Source organism: Anser brachyrhynchus (genome assembly GCF_964034855.1).
Source record: "Anser brachyrhynchus genome assembly, chromosome: 16".
Classification (NCBI taxonomy): domain Eukaryota; kingdom Metazoa; phylum Chordata; class Aves; order Anseriformes; family Anatidae; genus Anser; species Anser brachyrhynchus.
The window spans coordinates 8947040-8967908 of NC_137734.1; the positions used below are offsets into that span (position 1 = coordinate 8947040).

The window sequence follows — 20869 nt, forward strand, 5'->3', positions numbered from 1 at the left end:
CATCACACAGCTGGGGCCCATCTGGATTTAGTCCATGGCCCCAGCTGGGGTGCTGCAGCAGCTGCTGCCATTATTTAAGGACCGGTGCTCCCCACCCTCTGTAACAGCAGCTCCTGGGATGGCTCTGGTGGGGGTGATGGCCCCAGCACCTCTGGGGATTGAGGTAGGGGCTGTGTTTACTGCTGTGGTGGGGCATGGTTTGGGAGGTGGTTGCTGGTTATGGGAAATGATTTCTTAACTCACGGGGCAGCTGAGGGCTAGTCTGTGGTTCTGGGATGGGGGGGAACTGGGGGTCTCACTGGAGACCCAGCTCCAGAGTTGGGGGGTTTGAGGTGCAGGGGACTGCCTTGCTGCTCAGTGGAAGCCTGGTGATGGTGCAGAGTGTGAGCCCTGTGCTGCTTGGTGGGGTAGAAGCCGCTGAGGCAAGTGCGGCATCTTCCTTTGCTGCCTTTCATTGAAAGCTGTGTGAGGATGATGGGCTCCTGCTGTTTCTACACCTCTCGTGGCAGAGCTGCAGCCCGCAGTGGTTCAAGTTTGAAAGAGGGTGTCAGGGAGATGGCAAGCAGCTGGTGTGCGTCTGCGAAGCCCCCACGCTGTGGTGTCATGCTGCCTTCCCGCTCATCCCAGGGGTACATGTGCTCCTCGAGCCAGCGCCATGTCCCACCAACCTCTGCCATGTGCAGGCCCGGACCTGGCACCACGCAGCATCCAGCGGCCTGGCTGAGGCAGGAGGTGTGCGGCTTGATCCTGCCCTAGCTTCTAAAATGGCTTCCTTGGTCTGAGCCTTCAGGCTCTCACTTCCCGCATGTCTGGGCCCTGCCCAGGCTGGGTCCCCAGCGCCACAGCCTCGATGGGTGCGTTCCTCAGCGCCAAGGGACAGCAGGCTGGGGTTTTTGTGTAAACGGAGCTGAGAACAAATGTTGTCCTGTCACCAATCCTGCTGCTCTTCAGACAGCGAGGCTTCTAAGGGAAGCTGCAGCCGGATTGTGTAAAAATCTGAACAAATCTGCCCTTTGAGTCAGGTTTCTCCTAGCACTGCTTCTGTACTTTGGCTCTCAAGGAGAGCTTCACCTCCAGAGGAGGTGGATGGTGCCTGCTGTGCTGCCTTCAAAGCCTCTCTGAGTGAAATGACCGCAGAGCTTTGCTCAGGTGCTCTGCTTATTTTTAATTTTGCCACTGACACAAACACTGAGCCCCTGGGGATGCCCCATAGCCAGCACCCATCAGCCCAGGCGCCTGCAGGCCTCAGTAAGCTGTGTGGTGTTTTCCCAAAATATGGGATTGCTGGGTGCAAGGGCATAACACACTCAGCTCCAAGGCTGTGTGGGAAACGTATGTACCCTGATGTGCCCTCAAAACTGACGTGTCTGCTCACTTATAGCTGCTGTCAGCAGCTGCTTGGGCAGGCCCCAGCCTCCCTGACAGGCCGCTGCTCCCACTTCTCCTCAGCAGCTGCTGGGTGCTCGCCTCAGGTGCCTCGTGTGTCCTGGTTCCCCTGAGGGAAGGCAAACGGGGAATCTGGTGACTGCTGGGGAAAGCCAGCAGGATTCACAATGAATGTGAAAATGAATCAGTGCCATAATGATGAAACTTCTTCCATTGGTTCCAAAAAATGGAAGGTAGTGCGGCGTTTGAGCAGTAAGACCTGCCTTTCTCTCACCGAAACTGGGAGCTGTGTGCTGTAAGTGCAGCTGCTGTTGAAGTAAACCCATGCAAACTTTCCTCCTGTGTAACTGCATCACAGTGACGTCCCTGGTTGTGGCTGTGGCAGGGAGCCAGGCGTGAAGCCAGGGCAGCTGGTGGCTCTGGGTGGAGATGTGGTATACGTTGGGGTGTTCTGCATTTTTGGGTGCTGTGGGGGGACAGGGAAGCTGCAGCTGCTGGCAGCGTGGTGCCCTGCTGGTCTTGCACCTCCTGCTTCCTGAGACTTTTTTTTGTTGTATCTTTTCTGTGACAAATTACAGCATCTTGGCCTGTGGAGGCCTCCTGTTTGGGGTGGGGGATCTCCCTCACAAACTGTGCAATTGCTTAGGAGAGGTTAAGGGCGTTTAACAAGCATAGCTCAGAGCCCAGTTCTTTTTTTCTTTCCAAAGGTTAAGCTCCTGAACTGCAGATAATTACTATTGCTCTCTTCCCTTTTATGGCATCTTCTAGATGAGGCTGGAGAAACAGCCTGCAGGTGCTTTCAAGTTTAAAATAACCACACCAAGAGATGCTCATCTGAGTTAAAAATAGCATCATCATGATTAAACCACGGCAGGGAAAGCTGGAGGTGTTGCTCGCACTCGGCTGGTGACTCACTGCCAGGGCTGGGGTCTGGCACAAAGGTGGCGCAGGCTGTACGTGGTGTGTAAGCCAGGTCATCAGTGATGGTGGTGCCATCTGTGACTGTCACCCAGCTGCCAAGGACAGCTCACTGCTCAGAGGACAGGCGTGGTGGCAGGTCTGCAGGACAGCCCCATGTTCCAGCCTGTGGTTGGTATCGACTGTGGTGATCTTCACCCACCTGTTTCCCTCAGGGTGGATGAAAAGGGTCCCCTGCCTCCCTCAGCAATGCTGAGCCTTTTCCCATGACAGCCTCATTTCCCTGGCAGCAGGGCAAATGGAGTCCCGTTGTGTGCTCCGTGTCTCATGGGTGAGGCCAGGGAGCTTTCCCTGGCTACAGATGGGCTGGTTGCAGTGTGGTAACATGGAGCGGGTGGCAGAGTGCCATCCCAAACCCCAACAGCACACTCGTACTCAGTGCTGCTGTCCTGATGGGGAGACGAAGGGACAGGTAGGGCATCCCCTTTCTGCCTGCCTCACTGGCTTGCTGCACCAGTGGAGTTAGACCTGGCGAAGACCCAGGCTGGCCTGGAGGAGAGCCTCTGCAGTGGGTTGTGCCTTGCCCTGAGGGCACAGCAGCACCAGCAGATGCCCTGGCTCTTGGATCATCTGGGCACAACTGCTGTCCTCATGTGGATAATGGATTTTGGCATCAGCAGCTAAAGCATCTCATCGTAGGCTAACACAGGACTCTGAATTGGGCTGGAAGAGGTTGAGAAATAACTTCTGGGAGGCTCTGGGTTCCCTCTGCACAACTCCTTAGCTGTCAGGAGAAACAGCCACTGGGGCTATGGCCTGGCACAACTTCAGGGTCTCCATAATTAGTAACATCTGTATTTTACTTCCTGATCATTCTGTATTTAAGAAAGCAGAAACAGTACGCGCACAAATCTGCAGATGGCACCAAGTTATGGTGGGGTTAGTAGCACTTGTGGAAATAAGACTAGAGTTTCCTATTCTTCTGATAAAATAGGAAATGATCTAAAATAACTGCAAGGCAACTTAGCAAGGAGGAAGCAATGTGTTTTAGAGTGTGACAGTCATTTCCCAGTTTGGATTTCTTCACTTCAAAGTCAATGTATTGATGATAAATATGAAAATCAGACACTGAAATAATGGCCAAAACTTATTGTATCTGCTCCAAAATATGAAATTTAGTGTGTATTTTGTTGAGAGAAAACAAAGCTGTCTTAATTCCAAGTTTTGACAAATGTCATAGTTTAAGTTTTAGCACAAGTTTTTTTAGTTGCTTTTAAATGAAACCACCCAAAATTTTCTTCAGCTTAATTGCTTCAAAGTGATTTCATTAGTTCTAGCTGTATCAGTTAATTGCTTCAACTTAATGTGTAAAATTACTCAGAAAATGATTCTTATTAGATGTCAAGGTATTCTCACTTCCTGCCAGCAGAGGGCAGGAAACGCTCAGTTTACCTTGATGGAAGTTAACCAAAGGGCTAATCCATTGGTGCAGACCTCATTCCTTCTACAGGTGACCAATTTCAGAATAACAATACAGATTAAAGCCTATTTTGCATATCAGCAGGAATATGGCATAACGCTGTGCCCAACATCGTGGCATCTAGACCATTTAACCAATGTACTTCTCCTGGCAACAAGAGAAGCTCCTGGCATCCTTCCAACCAGCTTCTGGACTGGACAGGAGTAAGGATCTACACAGGTCAGTCTGGTCCCACTGGCAGCACAGCCTTAACAGCTTCCCCATTCTGGCTTGCACATGTGTAAGTTCTTAGCTGGTACAAGACAAAGAAGGACAAGATAAATAATGCATGCTCGTCCCTTGCAAGACAAACAGCATAAACGCTACAGAAAGTCTCAAAAGTCAGCAGCCTTAGTCTGTTGGCTTTGGCAGCACAGATGAATTCTCATTAAGTGAAATTTAGCCTAGTAAATAAACAGCCTTCTTTGCACTGAATAAACATTATAATGCAGAATCTGAACACACGTTCACACCCTTCATAGCACAGTGAAATGGGTTTGTGCACCTTACTAGGTTTCTCAGTTTGAACACTTAAGACCGACGGGTAACTGAAATGTAATTACATCTGCTGTTGTCTAGAGGGTGAGGAAACTCATCTTTAAAAAACAAACAACAAAAAAACACCAACTGCAGAGTCCCCTAAAGAGAAAAACAAGCATTGACCAGAAACAAATCAATACCAGAAGATGAGTTTGTGCCTCATTCAGACTTTAACCAGTGCATGTTTCAGTTTTGGGATTAGGAGATAAATTCTTTGAACTAACAGGGAGAAAAAAAGAAGCAAATCCTGTAATGTGTTAGTCTGAAAAACTGCTCAGCACAGGTTTAGGATTCCAAATACAATCTTGAACTTTTATTCCTCCCAGCTGGTAAGCGGTTGATTAAAAAACCCCAGTAACAAAACCAGACCGAAAATAAATCTTGCTTTGAGAAACATGTCCACTTGCATGTCTGACTTACAAGCAGAACTTCAGTTTTACATTTCAACAATGAATATGCAAATAACTGATGAGGAGTTTGCATCAGTCATGATAGCAAACTCCTGTATGTGTAATCATGGCAAACGCAACGAACGCTGTCTGTTTAGATGTATGCAAATGGAGCAAATGAACTATGTCATGTAGAAAAAGTGAAATACTGATTAATTTGAAACAGCATAAGAGGAAGAATTATACTACCAAGACAATCTAATGGACACTGTTTGGCACTTCCCAACTGAGGATGATTTCATAATGTCCAATATTAAGCCTTCTATACCTGGATTTTATTTTTATAAACTCTCCTTCCCCATGTATGCATTTAGTTCATCAAACTAACGATGTGGAAAATGCTGCTTCTGCTTCAACCAGAATTCAGAAATTCCACTGGTGAATTCTGGAGCGTTAGGGGCACTTCATGAATTTGGTAAAACAAAAGCTGCTGCTCTCTAAGATTTGAAGCCACTGTGCTAACAGAGAGCAACAACTAACTACAGACAAACTGAACTGTGCGGTTCCTTAAGTGAAGGAAAAAAAAAGTTAAAACTACAATTTCAAATGCAGTTCTGTACAATCGTATAATCCCCCATCCCTGCAAGTCATGCCATAATCAGTACATAATCAGATTAGACACCTCAGAATAGTTTAAAAAAATAAAACCATAAAATTGAAACCAAGAAATTTTAAATGACAAAAATACCAGTTTTAATAGGTGCTTCCTTAAGTGTGCAGCATCTGCTTTTTGTCAAGGTACTTATCTTCTCTGGTTTCATAATGTGCAAATCCCATAAGCTATAGATTTATTCCAGCCAACTTCCCTTACTAGTGCTGAAACAAATTCACAGTATAAACTGTCAAGACTCTCCATGTGAATGAGTGTGTGTATATATATACATCTATATATTTAAAAAAGTGCAACTCATCCTATTTTGCAGAGTCATACAGTGGCTTTGTACTTCACACATATACAGCAGATTTCATAATAGGAAGAAGACCTCGCATTAAACATAATGACATAGTAATGTCATTATTTCATAGCAGATGTTTCTGCTTTTTAAGAGGCTGTGTGGAGTCTGCTATGCTATAGAATCTGAAAAGTTCTTTATTCAGCCCAGTGTCTGACACTTAAGGGGTTCAGTCACTGACTAGCGATATCTAAATACGCAGAACAAGATATGCCCCAAATCGGAAAGTTCATTATTAATTTTCCAGCTATTGTGCAGTCAGACTCTTGATACTTAAATCCACTTTTTGAAGATCAAATGATAAACTCATTGCACTCCTTCCCTGGTCTGCTATAGCAGCTCTTGCTCATCATCTTCAGATCCTGAGGGTCCTTGTCGTACTTCTTCATACCATTTGTTTGTGAGGGTTTTCATCTGTATGCGCCCATGATGCAAGTCCTAAGGCACAAGAAACCCAGAACAGTTGTTATTGAGCTGCAACACTACTTGTGTGTCTGAGAGAGCGAAAGAGAAAGCCTAGTTTAGCACATTCCTCAGGAAATAATCTGTTTGTGGTCTCTAAGTGTACAAAGCCGTTCTGTTTCCTACCAGAACACATCAAGTGCTCAATCAATTAGTAATTATTTCCAGGGGTGATATTTTTGAGAGATGTTTTTTACCTGTTTTTCTAGACAGTTCTGCTTTGTGGATTTTAACAGTCAGAGTCATCTAGATGGCCTTTCTTTGAATCTCACTCTCCTCTACGTGTTCCCAGGGACAGGGGAAAGCTTGTGGCTTGCTTTGGTGATTCACATACTTATTTTTCTAGCCTTTGGTTGCCATCTGGATGGCTGCCTGCATTTTTGGCTACCAACTACAAATCAGATGCTTGCCCTAGTTTCTTGATTCATTTCTGGTTTTACTAAAAACAAACAAAAAAACCTCCTCTGGCTCTTGCAGGAAAGTGCTGAAAGCATTCTTTTGAAAATAAAGGTACAAAATAAGAAAAATTGTATGTTTGAGCAGGCTAGGAAGGAGGTACACTGTACAGAAAATGTTTAATTGCACAGCAAAAATGCTTAATTCTATGGCAAATTAGAAAAAAAGTGATATGGCCGAGAAATCTCAGGATTCTAAGGCCCGGAGTGAAAATGGCACAGTATTTACACCTCTCAGAGCCACTCAGCGTTAAATTACTTGTTCAGGTCAGGTGCCACTTTGCATTTACAGCTCCACAGTCTTCACCTCCCAGTGAAGGAGTCTAAAAAAAAAAAAAACCACGAAGGCTGCAATCCTTATTCATAGTTCCAGGAGAAAAGCTGCACTCTGCAGAAAAATCACAGCTCAAAAATTCATAGGACCATGTACAGTAAGGGGCAGCAACTTTGTGTGATAGCACTTTAAAAGCTCTGCACAGGTGGCAGTAGTTTTTCCTAGAATCAGTAGTAATTCCTGATACCCTTCATGGTAATCTGCAAGCTTAAAGGCAAGTTCAATAAATCCATGCAGCTTTTTAACTTTAATTGTGGTAGTCCTCAGGGGTGCTCACTTAATCCAACCGGCAATTTTACAGTGCAGCTTTTCATTACAGCTGTTCTGCATATGCACAAGGAAGATATTACATGGCTCTCTTTTCCTAGTGTAGAAGTTGCATGGCTGCACTTGAGTCTTGAATGGTACAGAGTGAAATGACAACCAACTCTACCACAGAGTTTCTTTTTTTCAAGAAAACAAGAAAGACTTACTTCTTGTGTGAGTCGTCTGGTGAAGAAAGGATTCAAATACTTAGCATCAAGCCACATAAACCCTTTGAGGTCCTGGCGTTTTATGTACTGGGCTTCATATTCCTCCTCTGTGAGCTCTGACAAATGTTCGGATTCTATGGTATTTCCCTAGAAATATCACAAATTGCAATAACCTGAGAAATATTGCAGTTCTTTCTTCCAGCTTGCTTTATCCGCCCCCACTCTGCTCTGTTCCTTCTCACAACCAATTCCCATGCCGGAACAAAATGGAAATTATCACCTCAGCCTACCAGGACTTATGGCTGTATGAATCTGTCCAGCTGTTGACTCCCAGAGTCACTTGGCTTCCCTTTTCATGCTGAAAGGTGAAAGGCTTCAAATATTCCATAATTCTGTACTATTGCTACGGATGGATTTCTAGTGTGCAGGTATTCCTCTTGTGAGCTGAATGATGAGTTTATATAGCAAGCAACACTTTAATGTCAACATCTCACTGAAAACAAGCCCTGTTTCAGAACATGCCATATCCCTGAGCTCTTTCTATAGACATCTACCTTTGTAAACAGAATAAACTAATTCTGAAAGCTGCAAACTTTCTTAAAGCCTTATGCCAAGAGAAGCTGTTCTTCAGACCCCACAGAATAATACCCTGTGTGTATCAATTTGATGGTTTGGGACAAAACAGGAAAATGCTCCCAGGATACTTCATATACTCCTGTCTTTAGCAGATGAGTTTTGAGCCTGGCTGTTAGTTTTCTTCAATGCTTCTGTTTAGCCAGAAACGACTTTAAAATAAAACCCAGTCGCAGAGGTGCTGTTGTTACCACGTTATCATGGCCTTTGCTTTGACTTTTTCAAAATAATTTCCATCTGCCTTTTATGATTAATTTATGACTCATAATACCCTAGCTACTTTCTGTCTGTATATGACTCTATCTATCCTGTCTCATCTGTCTTATGCTTTAACGTTACTTTAATTTGTATGGATCAATTTATAATTAGATTGAGTTAAGATAAATTACTTTCAGGTCTTTGTCCAGTTATTTGTGTAAACACTAACCAAGCTCTGTTTTTGGGATATTTTAAAATGATACTGCTTGGCTTTTTCATACCATACGCCCATTACTTCCATCTTACTTTTTAGTAAATAGTAAAATACTAGTTTTTTCCTTGAAAATGAAAAAAAAAAATCCTCTGAATAAGACAACAGCAACAAACCATCTTCTCTGTCTTGCTAAGGTTAATGTCCTTCTTGTTCCTCTTGCGTGCTTTGGAGTCCTCAATATCAATCAGTCTGATGAGGGGCATGGTTCCTCCTCCCAGCAGCAAAATTGTGAACAGCACAATGATGATTGTTGTTGTCCCAATGAGCTGTCGCTTCTCGATTGGTTCCAAGCCCAAATGAAGGCTGAGGGCGTAGGGAATTGCACCACGTAGACCTTCAGAGAGAAGAGTGAATCGATGAAGAGTGAATCAACACCATTGTTAGTCCTTAGCACCCCGATAACTCAACAGGAATCCTCCACCTTTAAAAGATTTTTACAATCCTATGCCGCACCCAGTTATCTATCATTTGGTTACCATCCTAAAATGAATAAGAGGCCTTCAGGTATTGTCTTTCAGACTGAAGCAGCTAGGTTTTTAGGAAAGTAGATTCTTGCAGAAAAGTTTTATTTGGTATCTATACTGCCCGGTCCCCTAGCACAAAGGGGAAAGAACATATCTATTGCACTTGGGTTTGAGAACGGTGCAAACATTAAGTTTTCCACAGATGGAAAACCAGTTCCTCTCAGAGTAGCCCACAAAGTGAAAGACATTAAACATTCTTTTCCAGTCCTCCATACTTTCAGCTTTCACTTACCACTAAACCACATGATGAACATCATTTTGGGGGTGATTTTATGATCACGGAAAAAGTTGAGTAGGTAGGAAAGTGGAAAAATATTCACTGCTCTACCAAACAGAACAAGTACCTGAAAAACAAAAATCAAAGCAAAAGACTGACTGATGTGTTATAGTCACCCAGGCCTGAATTGCGTTGCATTTAGCTTGTACCAGCTAAGGTGAATAAACCCTTATCACCCACAAGTCTTATAAACAGGCGTGTTGCTAAGCCAGCATAAAAATATCTCTCAGCATCAGTCAATGTGGAATTTAACATTTAAACGTTTTGCCTGCTTAACTGAAATTAAACCAGACTTGTCACTGACAGAGACCAGACACTACTTTACTTATAATAAATAAATGAAACCCAGGAGGCATTCCAGAGAGACCAAGAATTACTTTGGGTAAAAGTTTTCCTCAGTTCAGCTCCTTTAATCATTCCCTTGGCACAGCAGCTAAGAGGCTAAGATATTTCTATTGTCTCCCCATGGACCAGTTCCTCAGAGAAAAAGGCCAGAAGCCGAACAAATGGCATGTAATTCAGTTCCTCAACACTCGCCTGGGTACGGTTATAAAATACACCAAACATCCAAGCAACATTGTGAGGGGAAAAAAAAAAAGTACCATTGCTTTATTGACAGACAATCAATGAATACAATGAAAACTCTAACTCAGAAAAGCCGTTTTTCACAAGAGCATTGCTTTGTAAGCTCCACCACAAACAGACCTTACAAAGGTAAATATCCTAGAATTAGTCAGCAGGATCCTTGAAGGACTGTGCTGTTTACTTTTATGAATCACCCTAAAATTATTCAATTTGCATTATGGCTGTGAGGGCAATGCTACAGAGAAGGAAGTTTCACACCTTAGATATATATTAGATAAGGAAGTTAGGTATGTATGTGCAATGCAGCAAGAGCAGTTCCCTGTGCTGATATCATAATCTATAACCTGTAGAGAACAATTCTTCCTTTTAGCCGTGGACTAAAATGTACTAGTATGCATTGAGGCATGTGACGGGAAATGGATTCCCATTTTCCTCTTTTCACTCTGCAAAGAGAATGTACGTTTCATGTTTCACTTAATTATAACAGCAAAAGATGTAGGGAAATCCCATGTGAAACATAATCCAAAGTATTACTACAAAAAACTACACTGAAATACAGAAAGAAAGAAAAAGAATTAAGAAAGAAGTGAAAGAGTGAATAGACATTAGAGAAGTTCTGAGTAAGGGCTACTTCTAAAGAAGGCAAGCTCAGAGTGAAGATGTGATGTGTGGACTAAATTGGTTTAATATAAACAAACTGCAAATATCTATGACAGTAAGACACAAAAGCTGTAGTCCTGGAGTGACAAAATGTAGCCGAGTTTATATTAGTTTGCATTGCTGTTTCTACAAACTGCCCCCTCACACAAATTCTTCATATGAAGCTAAAGGTACGTAACTCAGGATTGTTTTCCAGGGAAATGAATTCTGGAATAAACTGGCATTTATAATAACCTTGAAATCTTTTGAGATTTATTTTAATAAATCTAGCAGGGTTCAAAACAAGTAGGGTTCTTATCCTTCTTAGTAAAAATCTGGTATGCTGAGGTTCCAAAATAACAGTAAACTGGAATTCCTTAAAGAAGGCTGATGCATACGTACACCAGAGTGCTGAGAACAAAACTAATAATTTCATGCTATTAGTGAGAATTAACTTTGTGCAATATATAAAAATACAAAAATATTTTTACAAAAACCGATAAAACCCAACAAATAGTCTAAAATATTGTAAGTGTAAGGGTTTATTTTTCCCCACAAGTACCATAAAAAAGTACCTAAACAAGGTTGAAAAAAGTAAATACTTACTATGCACCAGATGACAAAGGATGTTTCAAACTTGTGAGGAAAACTAAAAATTGACAGGCCAAGAAATGCAAAAACACACGTTTCTGAAAAAGAGAAACCACATTTGAAATAAAGAATTCTGTAAAACCTTCTCTATTCCTATTACACATTATTACATATGGTACATAAAATTCATATTCATTTCCTGACCTTTGAATGCTCAAAATAAGCATGAATGCCATTATGCAAAAAAGTCAGATACACACTGTTGGTGGACTGCACTTTAGTCTGTGTGCAGCAGGCTTTTTTCAGCTGTAAATCACTAATAATTATGAGCTAGCAAAACCTTGTGCTAAACATTTTTCTTTATTCTAAAGACTGAGGAATTTTTTTACTTAAAGAATACAGGACAAGCTGTAGAACACGAGCTTAAAGGAGCAACCACTAACAACTTCTGCAGCTTTAAATCAGATTCTCTATAAAACTGAGATGTCAGACACAGTCCCATATATCGCATGTTGAACACTATTATAAAGTGTCCAATGTATAAATACTTTCAGTTCTTGTAAACTGTAGGAGTTCACAACTTTCGCTGTAATAAAATACTGCATTGTATGATCTACCAACCTTTGTATATTCTAGTAACGTCTAGAAGTGATGTTTGGAAATCTGAAATAATACCGCCAACGCGCAATGACTACTTCCATCCAAACATTTCACTTCCAAAGTACCAACTTCTTAGCATTACAGAATCTCACAGTGAGACTGTTTCCTAAGTCTACTATTCTGGTAGGTGTCCTAGCAAGGTAAATCTCTTATCATAGAGGCTGTTACAAACAGGAAGGTTTTAAACAGACAGTAGCGATAACTGAGTTATTGCAGCATAATGCATTATTGCTCATGCTTTGGATACTGGCTACTTCCATTTGCATAGCCAAAACTTGCTGTAAATGTGTAGGAAATTATCAGTAGCGTAAATTAACTCCTTTGGTGACTTGAATGAATGCATGGTTTTTAGCATTCGTAATAGATTAAGACAAAACCTGATGAGCTACTGGTGCTCAGGTAGTGAGTGGTTAAGTCTGCAGCAATGTCACTCCCCGACCATGTTCCAAATGCATCTTTCTGCAAACAATATAGAACATGTTCATGCCATCCCCTAAAAATAGGGAATATAATACCGAATCAAGTCATTTCTTCAAAAGTTTTCCTTTGATAAACCAACGGAAAGGCTACAGGACATTGCGCTGCCTGTATGACCGCTCCCAAAACCAACTTTTCAATCTGGGAAGGTATTGTTTTTGCAAGCAGCTTTTTATATCCAAAATAATTTACAGAAAAATACTGCTAAGAATCCATCTCCTGTGACTAAAAGTGGACCGGAGGAGTCAGAGATCTCTACTTGGTTATCAATCTTGTTGCAAATCTTAGCAGGAGCCTGCAGGATGGGAGAAGGAGAAGATTTACTGTATGTTTTATCCAGGATGGCAGGAAAGGTGACTTTTGACTGCCTCCCAGCCTGCACTATTAGGAAGTCTCTTAAAGGTATGTACCACTGACATATGAATATCTAGAGGAAAATTCACATCTCTCCTGCTCCCATTGGAATCATCATTTCATGCAAATCAATTTTTAAACTGTATTAGTCATATACCAAAGGTAGCACCTACCACACATGAAAGCAACAGTTCTCAGTGTCTGCTGCATTAATATCTGAGTAACCGGGGAGAGGTTATGGTGTGTATAGTGGGACATGACGATGCCAGAGAAGAGGATTGCCATGATACCTGTAGAGAAAATGCAACAGTCAACAGAAGAATAGTTTGCATGCTGAAAATACTGTTTGTATTTACACCCCATATTAACACAAAAGCTTATGAAGCAATGACTGGGGTTTCCATTGCCACTGCTATTCATGCTGTTTTCATTACACTGGTCATATTAAATGCTAGGAGGTCCAATATAGGTCAGCTGCAACCTAGAATAAATCCCTCTTATGTCATGCTTTCCCATAAAAGTAAGGGAAATAATAAACTGATTCTTGACTGCTTTTCCTGCCTTTCACTCTCCTTAACACATAGATTAGATCAAAAAGTAATAAAAACAATTTGAGAGTAGTGAGGCAAGAGAACTGTATGATTTAGCTCTCCTAGAAAAGTGTGTCATTCTTTCCTACATGCTCATCAGCCAATCAATCGCTCCACCAGAAGCGGAATGAGACCAACAGGGCATGGGTGTGAATCCACTCCCATAAGGTGTACCAAATGATAAAAATTAAGGAAGACTGCCTACCTACAATTTGCTATCAATCTGAGAACGAGAAAGCTAGCGAGGCTTGAGAATTCAGGGCAAAAATAACCTTTGTGGGATGATAGAGCCCACTGTGTAGGGCCTGTAAGGAATGTTACTGTGCAGAATGTGCCTTGTCTCCAGCATACAGGTCACTACACCAGCTACTACAGGTGATTTTAGAAATTAACAATAGCCACTTAATTTACCATTATAGAGTTCAATTCCCCTAATGACATGCACAGCTTGGATGGAGGTACAGCAGCTGATATCGTAGGCCAGAACAGATGTCTCAGATTTCACTGTATTCTTGCATCTTTGGGATTTTTCCATCTACCTTGCTTAACGGCTCTTGGTTATTTATGGGAAAGAAGAATCTGAATTTCAACCTATTTCTCTAACTGCTCAAGACATATCACAGGAGCTGTCAGTTGTTCACTGTTCATAGGGAGCTAGATATCTTAAAGGAAGTTTTAAGCATTTCCACAGCTGCTGCATAGACTTACACCGGAGGAGGATGTCATTTGAGATGATGGCTAGGACTGTGGAAGAATTTAGTAGCACACTTCAAGAACGACTACTGTATTCCTTGTGACAAAACTGACCAAAATTGACAACATAACCCAGAAGAAATCAGTTGCAACATGGTGGCTTTCTATGATGGAGTTACAGCATTGGTGGATATGGGAAGAGCAACTGACATCATCTACCTTACGTTCTTATCATATACACCAAGATCTTAATGAAATTAAAAATAGAACAATACCAAAAAAAAAAAAAGAACCAAGCAGATTCCCTAGATGTATGAATTAAACTGTTGCATCTCTTTCCACTTTCCTTTGAGAAAGAGACAGGAAGCTGATTGCCTTTAAAAACCACTTAAATCAGCAGAGGTCAGGGATGTTGGGTATCCAGGTATCCAGCAGAACTGGACCCCGGTCTTTGTACTCGATTCTGCAGGACGATGGAAAAAGTTCACCTGCAAGCCTCTTCTCCTGGCCCTCAGAAGAACTGCTACCTGGTGTCCAGAGATACATAAAATATTCATTGGTCTCAGCTAACTTCACTGAAGGACGTGCAAAAAAAACAGCTACTGGGTAGTAGGACAGCCATTACCTGAGTTAGCTAACACAGCTAAGCTCTACAGCATGCAGCTGAAATCCTACCTCTGTGTTAGGCAGAGGTAACCGGGAGAATACTGTTTGCATTGGCTAGCTAATGCTTATGAAAACTGTGATTATCTTTTCTATACCTTTATAACATTTAGTAGAGAATAAGTGTTCCCCTAAAGTAAGGCAAGGTCAGAAGTAAGAGCACAGGTTAAATGAGAAAACACGTAAAACAAAAACAGGGGCCCTCTTAGACACGCAAAAATACCTACTCAAATTTATCAGAGAAACTTGCACGTACTCATTTTGCTACTCACCTGAGAGTGAGATACCTTCTGCAAGTCCGTAAGGAAGGTAAGCAAAGATAATCATCATCCCAAACTCTAAGGAGGGTGTCTTCCTTAAATCAATGTGCTTTAGCACGTACACACGAAAACGTTATGGAAAAGGTAAGTCAAAAAAAAATCCAAAGAAAAATTTAAATTGTTACCATTCCGTTACAAAACAATGATTATGCTTAATCTTAATCAGTACATACTTACTGGATAGCTACTAAAGTCTTTAAATTGTCCCATGACTCAAGTGTAGAAAGATTAGTAATTTCTTATGAGGAGTGTTTCTTATAGAACCTACCACTGGTAGAACCCTGTCAGAATGGACAGACTTAGAGACAGGAAAGTTCTGCTGATGTACCTACACAATACTGACAACAGCATGCTAAATTGTTTGTATCTACAAGGGCCATCTCCCTATACACTCAGTCTTTGAAATTTCTTCTCCAAAACTACTGTAAATAAGCCACAACAAATTGTTAAATAGTAAAGGCTTTCCTAAAAACAGGAGAGAGTTACGAAACAGCAAAGTAAAAAATAAAAGTTTTCAGTTCTCTTTTAACAAAAATAATGTATTTTTGTCTTAAATATTTAAGATACTTAAAACTTACTTCACATTTGTAAGTCAAAAGTGTGGGCATTTGTCAAGGGCTGCAAATTCAGCTTTGCATCTCATGTGTGGTTCTGCAGCACAGCTGCTAAATACAAGAAGTAGATTTTGCCTCAGATTTTGTTTAGTTATTTGCCACACTAAGCATGCAAATAAACTTTTCTGGTCAGTCACTAGACTTCTAGTTACTTTCAAATGGATGTGACAGATCTGCAGTAATATTAACAGTGAGGAGACATGTTCATTTATTCCTTGAATCATATCCTTGTCTCAACTCTGAACTTACCATCTCTGATAAAATTCAGAGGATAAAAGGCCCGTCACATGGAAGTTCACATTCCTCTTGAGTCAGGAAACAGCAGCAACCTTCAATCATACTTATCTGCTGTAAACTATTAAGAAATTTCCTTTGCTACACTGAAATTTTGCATGTTTGGGGGAAATCTAACTCTGAGGCACAAATAACTGTAATTGGGCAACTAAGCAGCTTTTCTCTTGGTATCATTTAGGTATCAGTCAAAGAAACGTTAAACATCTGTCTCCCTCTTTTATTGTGATGTATGGAATAATTTAAAAGTTCATGGAATCAGGCTAATGAACCAAAAGAGAAAACATGTCAGTATTTAATCAATCTGTTCTTGTTATTTACAAACAAAATACTTCACAGTACGTCCCAGATGACATGAATAACTGTTACATGAGCCTAGAACAAAAAAGCTACCTACGGTGAATTCAATGTTAACATTAAAGCAAGCTCTCAACAAAGGTACCTGACTTAAACAAACATCCTTCCTTATCTCAGCAGAGAAGCTTCTGGGTTGTTTAGCAACCAATGCATGCAAGTGGAAAAGGCAAAATATAACTCCACGTAAAAACAAATAGAACAGTATCTGCATTCAGCTGGCTGATTACACAGGGGCAGATGAGGTGGTCTGACTCAAAAGCCCTTGGGAAAAGGAGCTTTTTTTTCTTTTAAATTAACTGTTTTATATATGTAGAAAATGAGCTGTGTTTTTGTAAAAACGGATCAGTATTGAAATGGAATTAATGCATTTTGAATTTACAAAACAATTACCGTATTTTATAACACTCCAGTGCACATAATATAAGCTACTATACAGCATTTCAGACCTTAATTATGTTCATAAAAATTTGATGCAACTTTTTCATATACACCCATGCACACTAATACAAAAACAAAATAAGCATGAGAAAATCCTCAGCCAACAAAATGATCTCTGTTAAGAAACATCCCCTAAGGAATGCTGAAGAATATGGGAGAGGAAATACTATTAGAGTGTTGAAGTTCACCAATTTCTATCTGTGTATCACCAAAATTAAAAAAGGATATTAATGCAGAAATAAGGCCGGTAAGTGTGCCAAGTGCTGCAGAACCAAAAAACATCTTAAGAAAGTATCCCAGTGCCTGTAGAAAGGTTTGCCATCCACTTACATCTGACATATTTTCTCTTGTCAAACCTTCCGCAGTGCTGGATAAATAAAAAATAATAATAAAAAAAGAAACAGTTACAAATTCTAAGCCTGAATCCAAAAAAGACAGCTTTTGAGAACAACAACAAAAAAGACTTGTATTTCTTTGTTGCTAGTACTTTTAAAAGGCTTTTACTGTGATATATATAACAAGAGGAATGTCAAAAGATGTTAAATCAAGTCTTAGTGTAATCCCCAAAGGGAAACCTAATTCTGCCAAAAATTTGGAAATCCAGCATTGGTCTTTTGAAGCTTCTCAGAATGGTGTAAATAGGCTATGATAATGCCCAATATTACAAAACAATTTTCAAACTTTGAAAGGAAAACACATTTTGCTGTGGTAAAAACTCTGGGCATGAAAGAGAAAAGTCAGATCACGTGATCCTCAGAGAAAAACAAACGAACAAGGACACGTCTCATCAAATATTTAGGTGTGAATGAGAGACAAGAAGGTCACTGGAGAAAAACAAAGACATTCTTAAGAGGAAAGAGAATAAATCTCTTTGAATTTCAGGAATATCTTTCACAGAATTCCATGCAAAAAGGTATGGATTCTAACTAATTTTCTATCTGAATACTCTTAGTCTTCACGGTCTTCCATAAAGGGACCATGACTGTATTAAAAAGCTATTAGTTCACAGGAAAATTACTCTAACTTCTCTACCTTCTCAGCTGATCTACTACTCATATGCATGCACAGTGATATCTATTGATTTTAGCAATACTATGAAAATACGGCTATATATCTCTATTTTTTACTCTTTCAGCCACAAAGAACTATCATGGATAAATGATAAAGACATTGGATGCTCTCGTTCCTTGTGATAGCCCCAAAATAAGTTCCTATTGCATAGATGTTAATGTATCCCCCCCAGACTGAAATGTGATTCCAGGTATAAGCCAATGATACAGGAGATACAGCTGCAAAATTGGCAAGATAAATATTTTTGTGCAAGCCTGAAAGGATGCATGTTGGTTTGCAGTTGCCAGGACCCTAAGATGGAAAGAGATCTGATAAACTTGCAGACTTACATAACAACCTGGGGTCAATTTGATGAGGCACTAAGGGAGCTGCAAAAAGACAACCATTTAATGTCTCCTGCCTATGCAGTTTATGCTCTGAATTGCTTTTAATAGTACAAAATTCAGCATTGTACCAGAAATACATGATTTGTTCCAAAAGCAGATTGAAGAATTCCTGTATATCTGAACAACCTATCAACAGAAAAAAGCGTGGCTGCTGTTTCCTTATATGTATTGTTCAAATGCACTTACTTGGTCAAGACGATAGAGACTGCATCATTGAGAATGCTTTCTCCAAAAACCAACATGTTAAGTACAGGATCCACATTGAGGGCATTGAAAATGGCAATAGTAGCCACAGGGTCAACTGCAGATATTAAAGAGCCGAATGCAAAACTGGGAGAGCACAAAACAAAAAAAAAAAAGAGAACTAGATGAAAGAAAAATATGTACCTATTAAACTTATATTAAAAACTAGTAACAAAGATGTTATGTCTTACAGTGTTTATACATAGTAAAATGTTATGCTCTCTTCCCATTAACAAGAACTTGAAGTGACAAAAGGGATGGTTTTGTTTTTCAAAGAGAAAAGTTGTTGTGTAGCTGGAAGAGAAGTTTGAGAAATACATAGCTCCCAGCTCTCAACAACAGTACCGACGTCTCACTCCAACTAAGTAAGAAAAAAACAAACAATTTTACAGATACTGCCTAAACCATGTGTCATATATGCATAGTGTTACCTGTTTAGGAGCACTAAAAAGCAACATCTAAAAGGAACAGCTAAAATTTCATTACATCCAAAGATGGACAATACAGAGGCAATGAGACTGCTCAGCTGCGTAAAATCAAACACAGTAACAAATAAGGAAGATTTTTGCTGTTCATGCTTGTTTTACTTGTTATGTTTCCTGCTTGCCACTTGACTTATTTATAGATTTTAACAGAAAACTGCTGTATTTTGCTATACAATGAACAAGCAAAGAAAATCCAAAAATAATGCAAAAATGAACTCTGGGCTGGTGTCCTCCTAAGAACCTGATTAGATTCTTTGCCAAGTTCTTGAAAAATCTACATTACTGATACTGAAAAGCTCGTTATGTCTTTTAAGACACTATTTGGACGAGGAAGCTATGCCTTTTTCATATATATTAATCATGTCAACTGATCAAAGTTTACATATTTTAACTTAAAAGGTTGTTTAAAGAAAACAAACATCAGTGTGCTTCCTGGCTGGCAAAACAACTGAGCACAGGATACTATTTGGAAATACGAGCATCGTAATAGGGTTTAGAAGCATTAGATCAATTTCTTGGTGTAATACACAATATTGAATCTAAGCAATCCAAAGAGTAACCAGAAAAGCTTGCCAACTACAGTGCATTTCCCATATACAGTGTTATCTTGACGAGTGCTCCATTTCACGTACTACTCCATTTCCCCAAGAGCTTACCTGTCTGTCATGTTGAGTTTATAAATTACATCAGCCTGAAATAGGCAAAACATAAAAGAATCACAATCGATCATATTTTCCTGCTATTTTTACAAATAAAAGCATTAATCAAATCTTAAGCTCATTATCATGAAAAAACACACCATAATAATATCAGAAATGATAATAATAAAAAACATAGTAATGATATTACCCAACCTAACATTACCCTGCTACAACTCTGGTCACCCCAAAGCAGGAAAGACCAGACCAGACTGGAACAGATACAAGTAAGTAAAGTAACCAAGGCAGTCAAAGGAACGGAAATGTGTGAGGCAAAGACAAAAAGCATCAACTGTTTGGCCTAACAGAATGAAGTCTCAAAGAAGACATAATCATCTACGTCTATGTATTGGGTTAACTGATCTAAGAGGAAACACCAAAGCAGAAAAGTGAAAGAAAGCTGTCAACTGAAGGACAAGTAAATTTAACACTGGAAATAAGAAGATGGCTTATAGAAGGCAGGTTTTGGAACAATCTTCCAGTGGGAAGATCAAGTAAGCAAAAGAAAATAAAACTCAGCTCAAGTCTTAATTGCTTTTAACATGAAGCATGTACGGGATAATATTGCATTGCCTCTGAGGAAGCATGATAGCAGAGAACTGGACTTTGTGACCCAGGAATTCACTTTCACTATGTTTGCCTGTTCTTGAAAAATGGACTTTCAAAGAGCAAGCGGCATAAATGTAAGTGCTTCAAAGTAGTTATTCTTACCTGGCCCAGGAAATAAATTCCTCCACCTACAATGAAAGCTGATATTGCTGTGCCAAATACAGAAAATAGCGTGATGGAGCCTATGTTCTGAAAAAAATTGCCCTGGAACACAATAACACATTAAGTAAATCAGTGAAAATGGACAGAGGGAAAAGCCATGGTTCAGGTTTGCATCTAAATTAAATTCTGATTCACAGCTGTGTTCCAGAAATAATAAGGCTTCATTAGTTTTATTCCAGGTATCCTAGGACATATATCCACACAATCTGCCTGAGGAGCTTGCTCTCTTGAGGACAACAGCAAAACCCTGTGATATCCAGGACGGGATGTCAGTTTGGTACTATAACAACAAACCAATCCTCAGATGAGCAATTTAATTTTCAGAAGCACTTGGACCAACCTGATGAAACTGTAAATGAATCCATCTGTTGTAGAAAGGGCATGTGAAAAAGACTTGTAAACAACCCAGCTGCTAGTCCATTTCTTTAGGTTGCAATTTTGAATAGAAAAGTCTTCAGCGATGGTACCACTCACAGTATTACTATCTCCCACTGCTCTCTCTCTCTTCCGTGGTACAGTTTAAACAGAAAGGCAGCACACGGGGTGGA

General features: G+C 40.2%; 1 protein-coding gene and 1 long non-coding RNA gene across 2 annotated transcripts in view; one reads left to right on the top strand and one right to left on the bottom strand.

The window, feature by feature from the left end:
* Positions 1-115: 115 nt before the first annotated feature.
* Positions 116-7095, top strand: LOC308178675. The gene is made up of 2 exons (XR_013939892.1): positions 116-163; positions 3866-7095. It is a non-coding gene; the product is annotated as an uncharacterized lncRNA (long non-coding RNA).
* The window catches only part of SLC9A8 (solute carrier family 9 member A8), a 28259-nt gene continuing 12037 nt past the window's right edge, over positions 4648-20869 (bottom strand). Inside the window, exons 6-16 of the mRNA XM_080557652.1 lie at positions 20262-20363; positions 19509-19543; positions 18311-18454; positions 16896-17034; positions 14920-15025; positions 12875-12991; positions 11226-11308; positions 9351-9462; positions 8708-8928; positions 7490-7636; positions 4648-6203 (exon numbers count right to left, since the gene is read on the bottom strand). Of these exons, the coding sequence (XP_080413778.1) occupies positions 6096-6203; positions 7490-7636; positions 8708-8928; positions 9351-9462; positions 11226-11308; positions 12875-12991; positions 14920-15025; positions 16896-17034; positions 18311-18454; positions 19509-19543; positions 20262-20363 (1314 nt within the window). The 3' untranslated portion in view covers positions 4648-6095. The remainder of the gene's footprint in view (positions 6204-7489; positions 7637-8707; positions 8929-9350; positions 9463-11225; positions 11309-12874; positions 12992-14919; positions 15026-16895; positions 17035-18310; positions 18455-19508; positions 19544-20261; positions 20364-20869) is intronic.